Source organism: Dermacentor albipictus, chromosome 9, assembly GCF_038994185.2.
Source record: "Dermacentor albipictus isolate Rhodes 1998 colony chromosome 9, USDA_Dalb.pri_finalv2, whole genome shotgun sequence".
NCBI lineage: Eukaryota > Metazoa > Arthropoda > Arachnida > Ixodida > Ixodidae > Dermacentor > Dermacentor albipictus.
The window spans coordinates 78,714,928-78,734,492 of NC_091829.1; the positions used below are offsets into that span (position 1 = coordinate 78,714,928).

The window sequence follows — 19,565 nt, forward strand, 5'->3', positions numbered from 1 at the left end:
TCACGTATTTCGGAGTTGCGGCAGTTCGTGTTTGACAACCACTTTCCTATACTGGTTATCTGCGAACCGAACTTATCAGCCTCCATAAGACTATCAGGATATGAACCTTTTGTTTCAACCACGTGTGTCCGTAGTAGTAAGGTTTTGGTTTACATCCGCAAAGACCTTACGTATTTTTCCCAACCCGTAGCGCCACACGACGGTAACCAATACGTCTGTGTTACTGTGAAAAAGAAGAGGCTGTCTTTTACTCTTATTGGCGTCTACCTATCCCCAACCAGTCAGTTTAATAGCAAACGACTAGAAGATATTATGACTGCTACTCCCGGTCCTTGGATAATAACAGGGGATTTCAACGCCCACCACCATATATGGGGAAGCTCCAGGATAAACTCGAGGGGCAGGTCACTAATATCATTTGCATCAGGCCACAACCTATGTCTTCTAAACGACGGAAGCCCGACGTTTCTGCGAGGAACAACGTACAGCAGCTGCCTTGATTTGACTTTTGTGTCACGTTGCCTGACTTCGAGCGTGCAGTGGTTCACCGATATTGAAACCCATGGAAGTGATCACATTCCGACCTATGTGAGAATCGATGGACTAAACGCCGCATTACCGGTTGTATCTCGCCAAATCGACTGGTCAGTCTTTCAAGCTCGTGTAGAAGACACATGCAAGAAACGTATCGCACGCAAATTAGAAGAAATAATTGCTGACGCAATGCAAGATTGCACGCGTTGCTTCACACATTCATCAAAGCGTACAGAGAATGACATTGAGTTGGAAAGGCTTCGTGCACTTCGTCGCCGAGCTGAAAGGATGTACAGGCCCACGAAGTCAATTCATGACCTCAGAGAAGCTCGGCGTATGCAAAAGAAGAAAAAGCGGCGAATGGATAAGCTAGCGGATCAAAGATGGAAATGCTTTTGCGAGTCACTGGACCCCCGCAAGCCATTATCCCGCGTGTGGCGTACCCTACGGGGCCTTAGCTCAAGCCCCCAGCAACGACACCCTTTCAACGCCCTTGCTCTCTATGAAAACCGCCGTGAGGTAGAAATTGCGGAGGAATTTTGTGCGAAAGTCGCCGGCGGCACAGTTTTAGCCTTTGACATGACTTCAGGTGACATCCCCGGTCCACGAGATACAAGTATGGACGCTCCATTCTCTATGGAAGAGTTAGAAGCTGCTATGGCGCTCTGTAGGAGTTCATCTTCACCAGGGCCCGATGGGATAACATATAGTGCTTTGCGCCACCTAGGTCAAGAAGCACGAAGACAACTCCTCAGCCTTTTTAACAGCTCATGGCGAGATGGTGTCGTCCCACAGGAATGGAAACGAAGCCGCCTGGTACCACTACTAAAAACAGGAAAGTCACCGCTCGAACTGGCATCGTATCGGCCGATAGCACTTGCCAGCTGCGTCGGGAAACTCATGGAACGTATGATCCTCATGCGTCTCGAATGGTACCTTGAACACAACAAAATTTACCCTGACTCAATGGCGGGATTTCGACGAGGCCGTTCATCGATTGATAGTGTCATCGATCTGGTATCTTCTGTAGAACAACAAAAATCTCGGAAGCGATTATCAGCCGCACTCTTTCTTGACGTGAAAGGCGCTTACGATAATGTTTCCCATCAAACCATTCTCGACGCACTTCTCACAGTTGAACTAGGAGGGCGAGTATATTGATGGATCAGAAACTACTTGACACAAAGGTCCTTGTTCGTGCGTGCGGAAGGTGGTCCCACTACCGACCACTACACATGCCGAGGCGTTCCCCAAGGCGGTGTTCTAAGCCCTGTTCTTTTCAACCTCGCGCTTCTGGGGCTGGCTGAATCCCTCCCGGAAACAGTGAGTGTTTCAATATACGCCGACGACATCTGCATCTGGACATCAGCGGTCACTCGCCTGCAGGTTCGCGCAAGGCTACAGCAAGCAGCAACACAGGCATCTGACTATCTTCAGACACAAGGCCTTACCATCTCAACAGAAAAATGTGCGTTAGTCGCTTTTACGCGGAAAGCAATGTCTGGTTATCCAGTATACATCAATGGCCAGCCTATCAGCTACAAGAAAAATCATCGGTTTTTGGGTGTCATTGTTGACCGGGGCCTCTCTTGGAGCCCTCAGGTTGCCCACTTGAAGAAGAGGCTCACATCTATTGTTCACATCTTCAAGTTCATCGCCGGCAAAACATGGGGATCGTCAATAGGCTCCATGCTACAGTTATATCGAGCACTTTTTATCGGATTTCTACGTTATAGTTCTCCCGTGCTTGCTAAAATATGCAAGTCCAATCTTAGAGAACTTCAGAGCGTGCAAGCACAGGCACTACGTGTTTGCCTAGGCCTTCCGCGGAGCGCCTCAACAGCAGGAACCATTATAATGGCTCAAGACCATCCGATCACGACTTACATCAGCACCGACTCGCTCAGGGCCCACGTTCGTCATATTTCACGGATTCAATCAAGCTTTCTTGCCTGTCTGCCAGAACGACGACCACAGGCATCCTTCTCCAACGAGGTCAGCAAGTATCGTGCCTCCCTACCATCGGGGTTTACACCATCAGCACGTTCAACCTCAGCTTTGTGGTGTTTAAAACAACCTCAAGTGCGTCTTACGGTTCCAGGAATAAGAAAGAAGACCGACCTATCTACCTTGGCCTTGAAGCAAGCAGCTCTGGATTGTTTGCACACTTCCTACTTTGACCGAGTCCACATATATACGGATGGCTCTTCCACCCAGACCAGCTCCACCGGGGCAGTGGTTATACCATCACGATCACTAAGCATCCGATACAAGATTTCTCACATTACAACATCGACCGGCTCGGAGCTTGTTGCCCTCCGAGGTGCCGTTGATTATATTAGCAACCAACCGGCTAATCGGTGGGCAATATTCTGTGATTCAAAGGCGGCCTTACAATGTCTTCTGTCATCTCTTCGTCGCGGGTCCTGTGAACAACTCGTATCGGAGATACGAGAACTTCACCATCACATGATTGCTAAAGGGCACGACGTCGTGTTTCAGTGGCTGCCTGGCCATTGCGGTATCTCCGGCAACGACCTCGCTGACGACGCTGCTAAGAAAGCACACGAAGGAGCAACCCTTGTTTCTATACCTTTATCGCGTACTGACGCAGCCCAACACTTAGGCAAGATAGCGCACCGTATGACATTGGAGAAGTGGCGCACACCTGATTTCACTCAACATCGATTGCATTCCCTCGATCCATCTATGCAACTGCGGCTGTTACCAGGGCTTCCGCGTAATGAGGAAACAATGTTGTGCCGCTTACGCTTGGGCGTCGCATTCACGAATGCATACACGTTTTTGATTGGCATGGCTGATAGCGCCGAGTGCAATGCCTGCGGTGTCGAAGAAACTATCGACCATCTACTGTGCTACTGCCCATCATTTGAAAATGAAAGACAAGATCTCTGCACAGCTCTCAACAAGTTAGATAGCAAACCGTTCACCTTGAACAAGATCTTGGGACCATGGCCTCGTATATCGCAGCTACAAGTGGCCACAAAAGCGCTGCTGCGATATTTGAAAGATACAGGATTGAGTGAACGTCTGTAATCCGGACTGAGTGACTGAGCGATGTCCCCGGTGGACTTTCTCTTCTTTCTTTAATCTTTCCGTCCCCATTTCCCTTTCCCCAGTGTAGGGTAGCCAACCGGGCTCAGTCCTGGTTAACCTCCCTACCTTTCATTTATCATTTGCTCTCTCTTTTTTTTTTCCCCCTGACGGCTTGAACCATTACGTCTACGATTTCACAGACGGGCCATTTACGCTTACGCATCAGAGAAGCTTATAAGCGTTTTATACAAACTAACGCTAAAATGACAGCGTGGTGTTTCGACAGTGGATGTCGGTAGCGGCTGGTAACATTTAATATTTAATTTTCTATTACCACTACGCGGTGCATCTTTTCTTCAAGTGTAAGTTATATCAAAGGCTTATGCTATGTGTACAACTATATTACACCACATAATATGTTTTGCAAAAAAATAAGATTTAAAAACTATTTTTCACTTACATAAGCACCATAGGGATTGGTTCGAAAGACAGTACCGTCAATGTCCATCGACCTTTAGGATGTCTTTCCGCTGTTAGCAGTCATGTCAAAATTGCATATAACCATTGTGTGCACTGTATATATTAAAGATAATTTTGTGTATTGTGACAATCGGTTTACGTGTAACTGTGCGTTTCTGAGGGCCCTTGTGGTTATATAAGAGTGAGTGTGGACTCAGAAACTTTTTCAAAACGTGCCATGTATACAATGCTTCGTATTTTGTACATTTATCGCCCTATAGGAACTGTGCAGTGATTGTGACTTCATGTTCGTATCGCCTCTTGTTGAAATAACCATTTCTAAACCAGCAGTTTCACGTACACGCACAAATTAAGGAATAATTTACCTTGAGAAACTACGTAAGGTATACTGTTCTTTTTCTTTACAGTGGATGTGTTAGAAACTCGCTGGGTTTCTCTTGACGTTCGCAGTTGCAGCTACGCCCAGCTGGAGGAGGGAGAGCTGAGAGAAATAGTCAAAAGCAGAGCATTAAATAGCATCGCGTAGCATAGCGACGCGGCGAGGGTGGGTGGAGCCTTGCCAGGCAGAACGAGCGTCGAAGCGGGGACACAGTTGGTGTGACGTCATTGTTCTCTGATAAAAAACCCTCGCGCTCTCTTCGGCGGTTATCAAGATGCTACCAGGTACACGGCGTCAGAGCTAGCATGCATCAGAGCTAAGGCGCGGTGGTTGCCGCCGCGTCGCGTCGGTGAAGCGTCTGGCACACGACACCGACGCATAATGCTCCTCAACAAATCGCTTGTGTTGCGGCGGCCGCCTCAAATGGAGCGCCGTCTCCCACACGGAACGCCCCCACAAATGAAGACGGCGTGGATTTTTTTTAACGCCTTAACTTCCACGACCTCCGTCGATTCCTGGTGTTTGAGATAGAAAAACCACACATAATTTTCTCAAGCCTAAGTTACATAAAAAGATTAGGCTGCGTGCGCAACTGTTCTGCGCCATATCAGCTTTTGTTTTTTCGACACAATAGCATTACGAAACATTGTTAAGTGACTTGCACAGGTACCTTGAGTAACTATGTAAGTTATACAAAGTGGTATCTGGTGGCACTGCCGTACGAGTTGGCTCCAGAGGCAGTGTGCAGCAAGCTGGTCTTTCTTAACGATGACTTTCCGGTAGCAGTTACGGAACATCTTACTTTGCGAAACTATGTAGGTTATAGAAAGTGGTATCTCATGGCGTTGAAATCAAGATTGGCTCTATATGTCCTCTGAGTTTAGAGATGTCTTTCCGTTATTAACAGTTTCGTGTGCACGAACACATTAGGGAATATTTTCCTTAACAAATACTGCAGCCAGTCTTTGAATAACCTTTCCTAAAGACGTAACTTAATCATCATCCCTTCAGTATTTTACAGCGAAAATATATGCGGCTATGGTTCCGTGAATTTTTATCCTCCCTGAACAAAAACTCTCGTGATAAATGGATCATGTCCCCGAAAGCACGTAAACACTTATCGCTCGTATCCCCATAAGGCAGAGGGTACAAACACTCAGCAGTGCAGTGAACAGTGCTTATATTCTCTGTTTTGTTTCGGAAGCATATATACGGTTAACAGGACATTGGAATCAAGGAGCATGCTGGAAACTGCCACCGCAAGGGGCACAGCATACAGCATACAGAGCAGCATATGTTTCAACAACGAACAAGCTAAAGAACGCATTGGAACCACATAATTCATCATAAGGTGCTCGTGATAGCAATGCGAAGCACATAGCGCTCTCCGAAAACATTTCCCGGTAAACATTACGGTTACACAACCTACCGCAGCGACCCTAGCTGTCAACAAAGGTGTGACGTCTCTAGCCTTTCGTATATAAAATAACCAGCCCAACAACTGATGTCAATGTTGTTGCAGCACCGCCATGGGCCACGGCGTGCTGTCGAAATTGCGATTACTCCCATTGCTACCATTACTATAACATCACCACTGTCACTACTCTAAAGCCATAAAGCACTGCATAACACCCTCAGAGGTTGTAGTGGTTGTTTCAACAGCTTCGCTGGTCATTCGCTTCAGAGTCGAATGGCTCATGTTTATTTCTTCAAACTCACTGTGCCAGTACTTCCTGTAAAATTCTAAAATTAACAAAAAGTTCACTTCAAAAAGTTCAGTTAACAAAACAGCGTCAGTGCAGACACCTTCCCAGATCTCACATTCACAAATAATGTCGACGAAGTATTCTGGACCAATCTAGGAGAGAATCCAGGCAGTGACGATTTCATCATCAGCGTGTCGGTCGGCTCCCCGAAAATTCTGCGACCCTGTGGCCAGGTGGTAATCACGAACTGGGGAAATTACCGCTAAATCTCCATCCCGAGATATCACTTGAGAACGCTGAAGAGTGGGCAACGCACATACGAGACGCTCATAAACCAACATCTAAGCGGCTAGCGCTCACAGCGGAAATTCCGGTAGTTGACAACCATCTGCTACTTATGTGGGAAGCCAGAAGGAGGCTAACTAAACGATGGAAAAAACAGCGACTTAATCGCAAACTGCGCCACAGAATTGCTGAAATATCCGAGTGGGCAAACGCTTACGCACAGTAGTTAGAGGCAGCGAATTAGGTGAGTTCTTGCGACTCACTTCGCGAAACGTTACACACCTGTAAGGCATGGGCGATATTTTGCAGCATAATGGAACCAGGAAAAACCTAAACGGCCAATAGCCGCGCGCTTCAAAAACTTGCTGGAGAACATTCAGCAACCGATCAAATCCTCCTCACGAAGCCTAAAGAGAAGTACGTAGGCGCAGTAATCACTTCCCCATGCACCTTGCCATACCAATGGCAAGAGGACGCGGTGCTAGACGCCCCCGATAACTAAGGCAGAAACCATCGCGGCAGCGCAAGCTGCGAAGAGAAATACTGCTCCAGGACCAGATCAGCTCACAAATGCTTACTCGGTATTTTAATGAACAGATATGGGACAGGGGCGTAGTTCCACAACAGTGTAAGGAGGCCAAAATCGTGCTGATTCCGAAAGCAGGAAAACCTCATGATCTACAAAATCTCAGACTGATATCACTAACCTCATGTCTTGGCAAATTATTTGAAAAGGTGATCCGCGCACGTCTCACGACTTACATTGAAGACCGCAACCTATTTCCCACAAACATATTCGGCTTTCGCCAACATTTGTCGACACAAGATGTTTTCCTGCTACTTCGCGAAGAAGTTCTTTGCAACACCACGGTTGGTGCAGAACATCTCGTCCTGGCTCTAGATTTGAAAAGCGCATTTGACTCTATTTCACATGAACTTATCTTATCTGAGCTAAATGACATGGGTTGTGGACAAAGAATCTATGACTACACCCGATCTTTCCTGACCTCTCGCATCGCGAAAATAGGCATCGGCACTACATGCTCAGACCCTTTTCCCATGCCCAATAGAGGTACACCGCAAGGGGCGATACTCTCCCCCCTTCTTTTCAATATCGGCTTGAGACACTTAGCCAAAACATTTGACGTCATGCCCGGGCTGAGGTGCGCGTTATATGCAGACGATATTACCCTATGGGCAACCAGCGGCTCCTTAGGACAAAAAGAACAAATCCTGCAAGAAGCAGCGACCGCTGTTAAAACCTTCACTCGCAGCAGCGGAGTGAGCTGCGCTCCCGAGAAATCAGAATTGGCCAAGATCCGAGGTCGAGGCCGTCAAACTCACGAGCCGGTCAACCTCTTTCTAGGAGACAGCCAGATAAGGGAGGTCTCCAGAAAATGCGAGTCCTCGGACTGTGGCTGCAAAGCAACGGGCGAGTAGACCACATCATTAAATCCCTTAGGACAACGGTAAAACAGATCTCCCGTATGATTCATAGAGTAACTTATTACCGAAAAGGTTTCAAGGAAACAGAGACGATCCGGCTCGTTCAGGCTTTTGTGCTAAGTCGTCTCACATATAGCCTACCTTTCCTGAACCCCACGAAAACCTAACTAAAGGCCCTAGATGCGTTGATCAGAACGTCGTACAAAGCGGCTCTCGGCCTACCACAGGGAACTTCTACTGAACGCCTGTTGGCCCTCGGGATTCACAATAACTACGAGGAGCTACTGGCAGCGACGCTCATATCTCTATGGGAGAGGCTGAGCTTAACCTCCTCTGACAGAAAATTACTTTGCCGCGTGAGCCACATTACTCGTCCACAGTATGCGGGAGAAGAACTCGAATCTCTCCCCAAGTACTTCGTGAAAGGATCATAGTAGCGCCAATTCCTAAGAACATGAGTCCGAAATGCAACCGGGGTCGTAGAAGTGCTCGAGCTCAAAAGTTAATGCAGCATTTCGGTGGAAACCCGGATACAGTATACACAAATATCGCTCGATGTGATGCTTACAAGTACGCCCTCCCAGTAGTAGGAGCGGCCGTAGATCAAGGGCTTGTGACTTGCCCCACGGCTAGAGTTGCATCTGCGAATACCGCAGAAGCTTCAGCCATCGCTCTAGCTATTAAAACTAAGGACGCTCTGGGACAATCGCCACTAACTCTTACAGATTCCCAAGTCGCATGTAGACTATTCCTCACCGGGAGGCTGCCACACAGCACCACTCACCTATTAGGATCCAACCTAACGCAGAAACACATGATCACCTGGTACCCGGGTCACGCAGTACTCGAGGCCAATGAGAGAGCGGACGGTGCAGCTCGTGCTTTTGTCAACCGAGCGGCCAGCCACTCTGCCGAAAACCCCTTCTTACCACGAGACATCCTTGAGCACCAGCGGCGCGAGCGAAGAAAGTACAGTCCACGTCACCCTGACCTATCCAGGCGGGACTCTTATGACTGGCACCGAATACAGACGCACACATTTCCAAACCTTTATTTGAAACATGCCATTCACCCAACGCTGTGCAGCGCTCGCTGTCCTTGGTGCGGAGGCCGGTCAACTATCGCCCACATTACGTGGGATTGCCAGAACAGGCCACCCAAAATTATTACACCAATAATAACCGACAAACTTTCCGCAAGGGAGCAGTGGGAGACTTGGCTCACCAGCGAAAATGGGGAGATGCAACTAGCGCTCCTCGATCAGGCACGGCGGACCGCTCAAGCCAGTGGGGCCCTGGACTAGGGGCTACACCCACACGCTTTCTGCACTTTTCTTTTAATAAACGTTTTGATATATATACTTCCATTCGCTTTCTCCGCGTGCCACCCCACTGAAAGCGGCTACTCTGTCTTCGGCCGCAGCCTGGAATATACTGGAAAAAGTGTCTTCGCATGCAGGAACTTTTCCAACAGAACTAAGGCGCATGACCATAATTTTAGCCATGCCGTGGCGAAACGTCGGAAGCTATTCCTCTTGATTACGGCAGACAGTGAGCGATGGCCACTCCGTGAGGCTAGGGGTCCGGTGAAAAGCCGTGTTCCTTTTAGGGCCTAAGAACAAAGCAATAACAAAAAATAAAACAAAAAGAAAACAAGAGCGAGCTCTCTTTTCAAGGGAAGTTACTATCAACCTTCAAGCTTTCATTCTGCTGTGTAAAATTTATTCTACACAATTCTATTTTTACCTCAATAAACTGAAGCGGTAGCTCTTGTGCAATTTAGTGAGAAGATGGGACTGAGAGTAGGAATAATGAAATCACTGCGACATGAAAAGCAAGAGCTATGACGGCCGCCAATTTTATTCACCGGTGTGCATAGACAAGGCGAATCGAATAGCGAACTTTTCGTGCTTTATTTTAGGGGCTCGAGCTGATTTGTACGAAGAAGTGTTAACGTTCTAGAGAAGGGAAAACACAACAATTATGAAAGATAAACAACAACACCGCGACAGGCAAGTTCTTACAACTCAGAGTATACTCTCCTGCGAGCATCGCATCCGGTAACATATCACAGATGCCCTTTACCCACCTAGGAATGACAAATGAGTTCTCTGGAAGACCGGAAAGAAACAAGACATCATTGCGATACTTGGTTGGAGAGCGAATTTTTGACCAAAAGACGTAGGCGAAACTAGGAATGAGACTTTGCTATGCACAAGAATTCACGGTAATACACTCAGGATAAGCTCCCTGAAGGCATTTCACTCAATTGAAGGTGAACGTTCGTAAATCAAACTCTTGTGCCGGCTGGTGGACATTTCCCCACGACTAGAGAGCATTAGACAAAGGAATTACAGCACGCTCGCTTTCCATTTATAAGAGTTAAGCTCGTGCATTGTTTGATTCCTCACGGTTTCTTTCAAATCCATCGATGGCTCATTCATTCCTGTTTGTTGTGCGAGGAAGTGCGACGACATTACGCGTCAATGACGAGGCACACGGTGTCGCACAGAAGGAATGAGAGAACGGGAGTTTGAGGACATCAAGGGGATTGCCGAGGAACAGTACCACCTCTAGGGACCGACGGATGTGAAATGTAAATTTTTGCAGTTCTCGCATCGTACCGTGGCATCTTCTAAGTTCACAATTGGGCGACCATGGCGAAACGCTCGCACACAATTGCATAGAGTCTTATCATATAGTTTATAAGCGTGTCCACATAGCATGCATAAAGGTTCAGTCCAAGCAGGTAAAAAAAATCGTTTTACAGCTATAGGGACACAATAAACTGATCAAGTGATCAACAAGCGAAAAGCAAATCACATTCTCGGAAATGGCATGGGAAATTTTTGATGGAAAACTACATAAATATTAGTAAGCATGAAATCAATGAAAGAAGCTTACAGCATTGAAAGGAACAAGACGCATCCAAGCAATAGTAAGCACGACGTCATGATCAATAATTTCGTTGATATACGCCATTTTATCGGCGAGGAATAACGTAGCCCCGAACCGGCGTGCCGTGCCGCTCTCCTCCTCGCACTTGTATCTGCGAGGATCACCGTTGCTCGCATTGGCAGCTTGGAACAGTAGTGTATTCACTGCGAATTAGTGCGATTTTAATGAGTTCTATCTGTGCTTGCTGCGATGTCAGATCAGTAATCGTCAACGGGCTACCATGGCGCTGTGTTGGGCAGCGAAAATACCTTTCGGAAACGAACGTGAAGTGCTCCTTCAGCATTGGTGACTTCTAAGACCCCGTCGCTGCGGTTGCATACGAGCACCGCCTTTTGGATTGCCGGCATAAACAGAAACTAGTTGACGCCATCAGCTTCGTCACCTGTGGGCTCAGAAGATGTTGTTTCCAGTTAGCGTACGGCGCCCGACTCGGTCCCCACGATCACACTGGTATATGAACGAAGTGCGCGTATTCGAGTCGCTCGGCTATTGCGAATGTCCGAATTTCCTCGAGCACGCGCATTAAAATTATTTTGTTCAAATGCGTTCAAAGATTGCCATGCTTCGTTACTGGTTCTCGCGGAAGTTTACTCAGTATGTATCCCGAAAACAGTACGTGCCGACTAAGAAAATGAATGCGTGTTCTTTTTTTTTCGTTCAATAACGTGTGACGGGTGCCCTGTACAACCGTCACATGTTAATGGGTTCTCCTATGCACCCGACGTCGCACATCGTGCGCTGTGTTGACGGAGCAGCGTTAAGGGCCTCGTGTTGTCGAAAATTCGGCGTTGGCGTCCAGCGTCGAACGTCTTGCGAGCGAAGAATCATTCCGAACCATGCACATCCAAGCACGCAGAGCCTACGTGTAGCTCAAGCGGAAGTAGAAAGCTGAACTCATGATGTCACTAATGACGTCACACACAAGAAGCTGGCATGATATTCAAGTGGCTAAATAATGGAAGACTGTTGCCTCTGAGTTCGGTTGTGCGTTCCGTTCGCCTAAATTTAACCTAAAGAACTCCAACACCGAGGCGCGAGTGTCACTAAGAGACACCTACGTCAAATTTAGGGTCGCTTCCCATTACTTTTTTGCACACTGAATCCTATTCTGTAGCAAATTATTCCTGCCCAGGTGAAGCATCACGGACAAACTACAAGAGGGGAGAAAATACTTCACAATGTACGAGCGTGGGACAAACTTCGTTCTTGCGCCCTCTGACGAAGCAAGCGCCTGGTGTCAAGACATTTGATTACGCGCGGATGTATTTTCGTGGTCCCATATGCCAGTCACTACGCCCAGTTCTGGCGGATGCAAACGTACAATGGCCGCGGCATTTGAGAAACGTCAAATGTCCCACCAGTTTGTGAGCGAATCGAACAAAACTCCCACCACAGAATTTTGCTCGAATATACTGGTGCAGGAGCAGAAATGCAAATATCAGGTGTCATGCATGCATGCCAAATGCGCAATACTATTGAGTTTTTTTCTCGTATCGCGCGATGCCCCTAGTTGTACGTTGGTTCAGGAATCATCGGCAATACCTAAATAACTTCCCAATTTTTTGATGAACGTCGTATAGTAGCTAGATCATGACATGAAGTGGCATACCCTCGCCCTTCCCGACACCACCACCACTCCTCACACACATTCCTAAAGCGCCGACAAATCAATCTATTCGACCGTCAACATTTTTCGGTCATTTACAGCGAAAGCTGCATATGAGTAACCTTCCGTAGTTTTTTTCGGCGTCCGTCAATACAAAAAAATCATCATGTGGGCCGATTCTGGTGACAGTGCAGAAAGGGTCCAAGATCAATGGCACATACCCCTGTGAGCTCGGGAACCTGTAACGCGCCTTTCGGTATTCAGCGGGTGGGCCCACGTATGGAGAGCGCTTAAAGCCTGCTTAACCTCCACCGTGGTTCAGCCCAGCATTGCACTACCTTCGGGCCGAATCGTGGCACAGGTGAAGCAGTTTGCTTTTCGCTTGAGAGCTTTGAGTGTCGTCAGATCTCGCTGCTACTCCGTCTTCACGGAGTGGAATGGTTGTCAATTTTTACACTCTTCTTGGATGGCGGTAGTTATCGGCAGCCCCTGAGATGTGAAGGCTAGTCTTCTCATCGATTCGGTGCCCGCGCGATTAATTCGAGATGAATTCAGTTGTCACCATCTATTCAACGATCACGCGCATCGCTGTGGCTTCGTTTGTTCAACCTTTCTTGTTTAGATTGATCCAGGGACCAGGAAAGAGACTCAGTTCATAGTCAGCTGGTTCGTATGCTCGTGGAACGAGTGGCGGCCGGAGAAAACGCTAGGTGCGTTTGACTTTTCCTTTTACTTCATTATTTCTTCGAGTGACGGCTCGCCGCGATGGTGGCCGATCCTCGGAACGATATACCCTCGTCAGTATGCTTATATACTGTAATTCACCTACGATGTAATAATAATAAGCTGATTTGATTTGATTTGATATGGGTTAGATAAGGTGGGAAATAAAACAACGCGAAACAGCGTCCTTTATAAGACCCCGCAACAACCGTTAAACCCATAAGCAATATAACTGTCACCCGTAACCTTGTCTTGGTTTCCCTAATTGCACAGGCCTTCTCCTGCAAAATTGGCAACTGGAAACAAGAGTCGCAAGGAGTTGAGAAATTAAGCGATCTACTAAGGGAGAGAGCGAAGGCAACCAAACAGGATGCCAAAGCGAAAATTAACAAATTTAACCGTTGTTTGTGAAAATATTTATGGATCAACATCTTTTAAAAAAAAGGAAGTAGAGCCGCAGAGTAAAGAAGAAGCGGGAAGTGGGGGAGAATGATTCCATTTATTTGGTTGACGCTTCTACAGTTATCAGTCGAGCCGCCTGACGTAGTCACTTCTCTGCTGTGCTAATGTAGGTGTTTTTCTAATCTTTCGCGGTGAGCGCAGCACGTCCAGAACCACAGCGTCCTGCGCTCTACGCAGTTGTACGGGACTGGTGACCACCCATCATTGCGCAACTTCCCAAATGACAACACGAGTTGGTTTTGGCACACAAATTGGTAGAGCAGTACATGAGGGATCCAAAAGAACTGTGATTGTTATATATATATATATATATATATATATATATATATATATATTTCTTCCAGACCTAATTCAACAAACGCTACTGGAAATCTATATTTTACATTTTCGCTTGTTTACTTCTCCTTGGCAGTGTTCTTCCAGCATTTCTGTCATGCGCGAGTCCATTTGACGTGGCTCCTTGTTTGCCAAGTAAAATAGAGGTGTATCTCACAGGCGTAACTGTGAGGTACACCTTATTGCATTCCTCTTTCGCGGGTTTACGCGTCTGTATTTGTACTATTAGAGGCACCTCCCACCCCATCATTTGCATAGAAAGGTTGCATTGGGTTGCCCCACCCCCCGAAAAAAAAAAAAAACATCCTGGGTACGGGCCTGTTACCCGTTATTACAATTGCGTCACATCTGTAGGCATGCAGTATTGGCTGTTTGTGTTGCTCTCCAAATAGAACTCTCAGATTTTAGAATATGTCAGCCAAGTTATGAGAACATTACGTTGTTACATTTTGCCATTATCGCGAAAGCTTTCAAACCACGCTATCCCGGGTATATCGTATTGAACATTAAATAAGCATAAGACAAGTTTCTTGAAAATACGCACATCTGAAAAGCTTACCTCACATCAGCAAGTAACGTAAAAAAAATGGTCGTGTTAACATCCCAGTGCTTTTACGAGCGCAGCTTCTATGAGAAGTTGCAGAGTAAATGCTTGAACATCAGGCTCCCCTTGCGGTTATTGTAGTTCTGTCCGCATGCGATGTACTCGTTCAAAATTTACCAGCTCTGTGGAGCAGAGCAACAGCTACGTCTCGCGTTACCAGTACTGAAATATACAGAAGCACAAGGGTTCCACCGTCGTCCGTTTCTGATCGCCCTCTGTGTGACGAAAAGTGAGTGCAAGCTCCTTGGGAGGAAGAGAAGCTATTTATTGGAAGGGCGATATTTCCTGTGCGCATGTGACCACAGCACTCTAATATTTAAGATCACATTCTCGGAAGGTCTAGTTCAGTACAATGGATGAGCCTTCCTCCCATCTCCGAACGCTCAACCCATCTCATTACTGAATTAATGGCATGAACCGCTGCCTTCACTGCCCTGCGCTAAATTAGTGAGACTTAAATGTTTGGCACAGTTGGTGCCACGTGTTGGCACAGAGATTGCAAGAAAGCTCCTTTGTAATTAATTTTCTGTCTAAAAAACTGAGGCCTCAAATTTGCGTTCGCGAGAAAAACTGCGTGTCATAACATCTACAAGTACACCATCCCTTTGTAGCAATTTAAGATTTATTTATTTATTTTTTTATTTATTTATTTATTTATTTATTTATTTATTCATTCATTCATTCATTCATTCATTTATTGATAAGTTCTCGTTCTGATGGTAAATTTCGCAGCGTTCAAATAATATATACCACAAGCTATAATAAAATAGCGATAAAGGGGGGGGGGCTGAGAAGACTAATCACGTGCTATTCAAAAATAGCAGTTGAAATGCGTATAGCCAACGTACTGCTGCATACCGGATCGATTGATCCACAGTTGCCTAGTCAACGGAGATCAACATGGCAAAGAACAGAGCAGCTACGAGAGGCAATTTTTTGGACGCAAAATAGTTCGTAGATTGTCATTGTGGCCCCGGTAATGTTTCTACAAGTTATGCTGCGTAAATAGACTTGATGCTCATTTTGTATAATAATTAGCCGGCTGTGCATGTCACGATGCCGAAATATGGGCGAAGTTGCAAGTTCTTCTGTACTGATGCTTGAATCACAAAGAAACGCGGGTTCTTGTATGCTAGACATTGTCCATATTGCAAAAAGGACCTTATTCTTCTTTACAGTAGCCTTGAGAGTGTAAAAGACACTAAGGAGGTGATTTTTCACCAATAGGGAGCAGGACTGCCAGAATCAGGCGTCCCGAAATTCAATTTCTCGGGTGCCTCCTGAGATAACTTTGTCGGAAGGCAACACAGTGATCAGCAGCAGATATTACAGCGAGCTGTAATGGAGAACGGCTCAATTAGTTCCGGCAATGAGTTTTCACATTCAAGCCTTTTTGTCACAGCCAAGATCTGCTAGCCCAGGTAAACACATGGAACTTCTGTTTAGCCACAGAAATACGACGATAAGAAAACTTTCGTCCGTTCCCAAGGGCTTCGAAAGGGGCTCTCACTCTGCCTTTCACATGCGTAATGCATACGCTGATTTTCATGCGTTAGTTTTAAGAGTGCCAACGCGGAAAAAAAGTTTGTAAAGTGTGGGGGAAACCAATCGCGAGATAGAAGCATATTATATATAGATATATATATATATATATATATATATATATATATATATATATATATATAAAGCGCAAGAAGACCACAAACAAAGAAACCAAGCAGCACAGGGGAAATTACTTGTAAATATAATTGTCGTTAAAAAAATCATAAATTATTTGTCTATAATTCTATGCTGACGTCGGTGTAATTTCCCCTGTGTTGTCATTGGTGTCTTGTTTCTTGGCTTCTTATGACACTATTGGGAAAAGTTAGGCCCCTCGGTTAAATCCCGCGGTTCTTGTTCATTACTATATATATATAGTATATATATATATATATATATATATATATATATATATATATATATATATACATATATAGCTGCAATGCCAGCACTCGTATGAAGAAGAGCAAAGCGCGAGCATGCGTGAGCGTTGTTGTCAAGGGGCCGTGAAGAAGCATCAGTCGCGCTTTTATTAAAAAGGTGACCTGCCGCTGTGCCTCTTGAATAGTGCTTTACGACCCGTTTTTCACGTTGCGACTATATATATATATATATATATATATATATATATATATATATATATATATATATATATATATATATATATATATATATATATATATATAGGGCAACTGACGGTGGGGCGCGCCGCACCATCACCAGCAGTTGCAGGACGTGTGTGATGGAGTGAACTCTTGAAGAGCAATGTTGTGAACGTTATATAATTTGTTCATCCGGGACCTGAAAGAGGCACGACACAATGCTGACGGATTTCTGTAGTATGTACCCTTAAATCGCAACTGTCTTTTTTTATATATATATAGAAGGGGGAGGGGGTCCTCCACTGTGCTTCGCCTGTTTTTTTGCAGGTATATATAAAATCCGCTTGGCCTCTGTTAACGCTCAGCAGGCGCCATGCTGCCACAACGCTGGATAACACGGTACATTCAGTAGGCGACGCGTCATAAACGCGATTGAGGCCGTGATTGCGCGGACTTCCACCCGTCCGCCCTCGCACTAACTTAGTTTGGCTCAACTATATCCTGCTGATACTGCAATGAGTGGAGTGGCGCCAACCCGTGTTCTTTTTTTCTTTTCTTTTCTTGGCTCCACTCTGGGTTCTTCGGACGCGGCACGCATTTGTTTTTGTCCTTTGGCGGTTTTATTTTTTTCCGTGCCTTGCAGAGGTTGTCGCGCGTGCCAGACAACACATTTTCCCCGGGGCCCACTTTATCGCCTCTCCGCGAGAGACATGAGTTCTCGCACTTATCTGCGGACATAACTTCAAAGTTATATGTACCGACAACGCTACTGCTTTTCAGACGTTGCCTTTAAACAGGAAAGAATCGTGCCGATAGGTGTTTACTGCTGGCACCTGGCAGGCACTGTTTACTACTGCCAGTGCGAGTGCGCCGTCGTCTTATCACATGTGCAAAAACGATGCAGACGTAAAGAAAAGAGAGAGAGAGAGATAAAGAGAGGGAGAGAGACAGAGCGAGAGTGAGAGAGAAAGATAGAGAGAGACGCGGAATACACTAAAATAGCTTGAGCAGGTAAATGAGCGACCATCAAATTTGCATAGGGCGCGTACACCTGTTGAAGTTTACGCTAAAGAGCAGCACTAGGTTAAAAAGCGGCAAATTCAGCTTTCAAACATTACTCTCAGTCAGTCGACGGAAATATGCGGATTACAAGGGGCGGATAGAAAAAGGGTGGAACTTTTTTTTTAGTCTATGACACGCTAAAACCACAATGCCCGATTGTTTCCAAAGCTGTACAAAAGTCAGGACGTCCTCCGTATTACGTTGTTGATAACTTCAAATGGAAACCATTTTGTTGCACGCATGATATCAGGAACAACCATGTCTAAGCAGTGTTATCATCTTGCAGAACTGATGAGGGCAATTAACGCTAAAGAAAGACGCCCGAACAAGCTGGAGGGAAAAGACAGGCGTGCCCTCTTCATGTGAGTGCGTCTTCTCTTAGCCGTAATGTCCTCCAATGTAAAACCAACAAGCTCAGCAGTTACTCAATACGCTTCTCTTGATCTTACGCTTGGTGTTTCGCTTTTGCAACTAGTCGCCTTCTAGTTACCCTGAACCTAGATGAACATAAGAAAATGTGCATGTGAGGGAAGGCATTACGGCGTGTATTCTTTATTCGGGAGACGGAGAGAGAAAGTATTTTCTCTCTCACACTCTTTTGAGTGTAGCGCCCTACACACCAAGGGCGCTACACTCGCTACCATTGCGTTAGATTCCAAGGGATACAGAAAGATCCTAGAAAACCGTTGACAAAGGAATAGAAACATCAAGAACCTTGCGTGATGTTGCTGTAAAGGCTCCGGGTGTTTGAAGAGGCGCTTTCAGAATGAAATATCTGAGAAAACATTTCTGACTAGCTGAGAAGGGCGAGCCTCAGTTATGAGAGACAACCCGGTTTCGGGTTTTCTCTCAGAGTATCAAAATTGTTAGTCATTAATTAAAGTTTATGGTGGCAAGTTCAGAGACTCAGTCTTGAAGTGCAGCCCAGATTGTACTGCGCAGAACCGTGATTTGCACCAATCAGCTGTATGCTTGCTGTAAATGTGGACAACACAAGTGTAAAAGCACCACCCTGTGCATAAAATGTCGAAAAACTATTTTATACGTTTAAAATCATGTAACTTGAGCTTGGTTTTATGTCTTCTTTAACGTAATGTTGAAGCTCACACGAAATATAAAGATATGGTAGCATAAGTGATCATACATCAAGGGTAATATCAAAATATGTATGGCTTTAGTTGCCTGTGGTCTGCAACCTCTGCGCTGTCATGCTCCAGGAGACAATACTTTGCACACATGCGGATTTCGAGAGTTCAACCATGTAATCACCGTTTATTCTAGATTTCTAACCACGGAATTAATTTTATTCTGAAGAGAGACCTTTACCAAGAAAGTTTAAGAATACTGCTTACATTCTATTTGTTTATCAGAGTAAATGGCGATTCAAGAGTAGTGTATCAGCGTGTCACAGGACATGAGTGTTAACCAAGTGCAGTTTATTTTTATATCGCCTGTGTTTCTTTTTGTTTTTTTCGGCCTTGTGAATTTCTCTGTAATTCTGTTTAAACAAAAGGCATGCCTTAGCCAGGATGTCATACGTGCTTTTGGCCTGACCTACATTTGTGCTTGATGTACAGTGAAAAACAACAACAACAACAACAACAACAAGAAAACTATACAAGAGAGAACGACACAACAACAAAAAGAAGTGGCCTTTTGTGTCCGGCCTTTTCTCCGTCAGTGTGTACACTTCGCGAATGTGACTGAAGGATCACAATGGGTAAGGAGAAACCAGGGCGAGAAGTATAACTGACTGAAGAAAGCATGCCACTCTCGGATGTGGC

General features: G+C 45.7%; 1 protein-coding gene across 18 annotated transcripts in view; it reads right to left on the bottom strand.

The window, feature by feature from the left end:
- Nucleotides 1-9,050: 9,050 nt before the first annotated feature.
- The window catches only part of LOC135919011 (uncharacterized), a 997,771-nt gene continuing 987,256 nt past the window's right edge, over nt 9,051-19,565 (bottom strand). For all 18 annotated transcript variants that reach the window (XR_011508264.1, XR_011508263.1, XM_070524824.1 and 15 more), the window contains one exon: nt 9,051-9,498. Coding sequence is in view for 16 of the 18 variants with exons in the window: in XM_070524824.1 (XP_070380925.1) it covers nt 9,289-9,498 (210 nt within the window). In the remaining 2 variants the exon portion in view is untranslated. The remainder of the gene's footprint in view (nt 9,499-19,565) is intronic.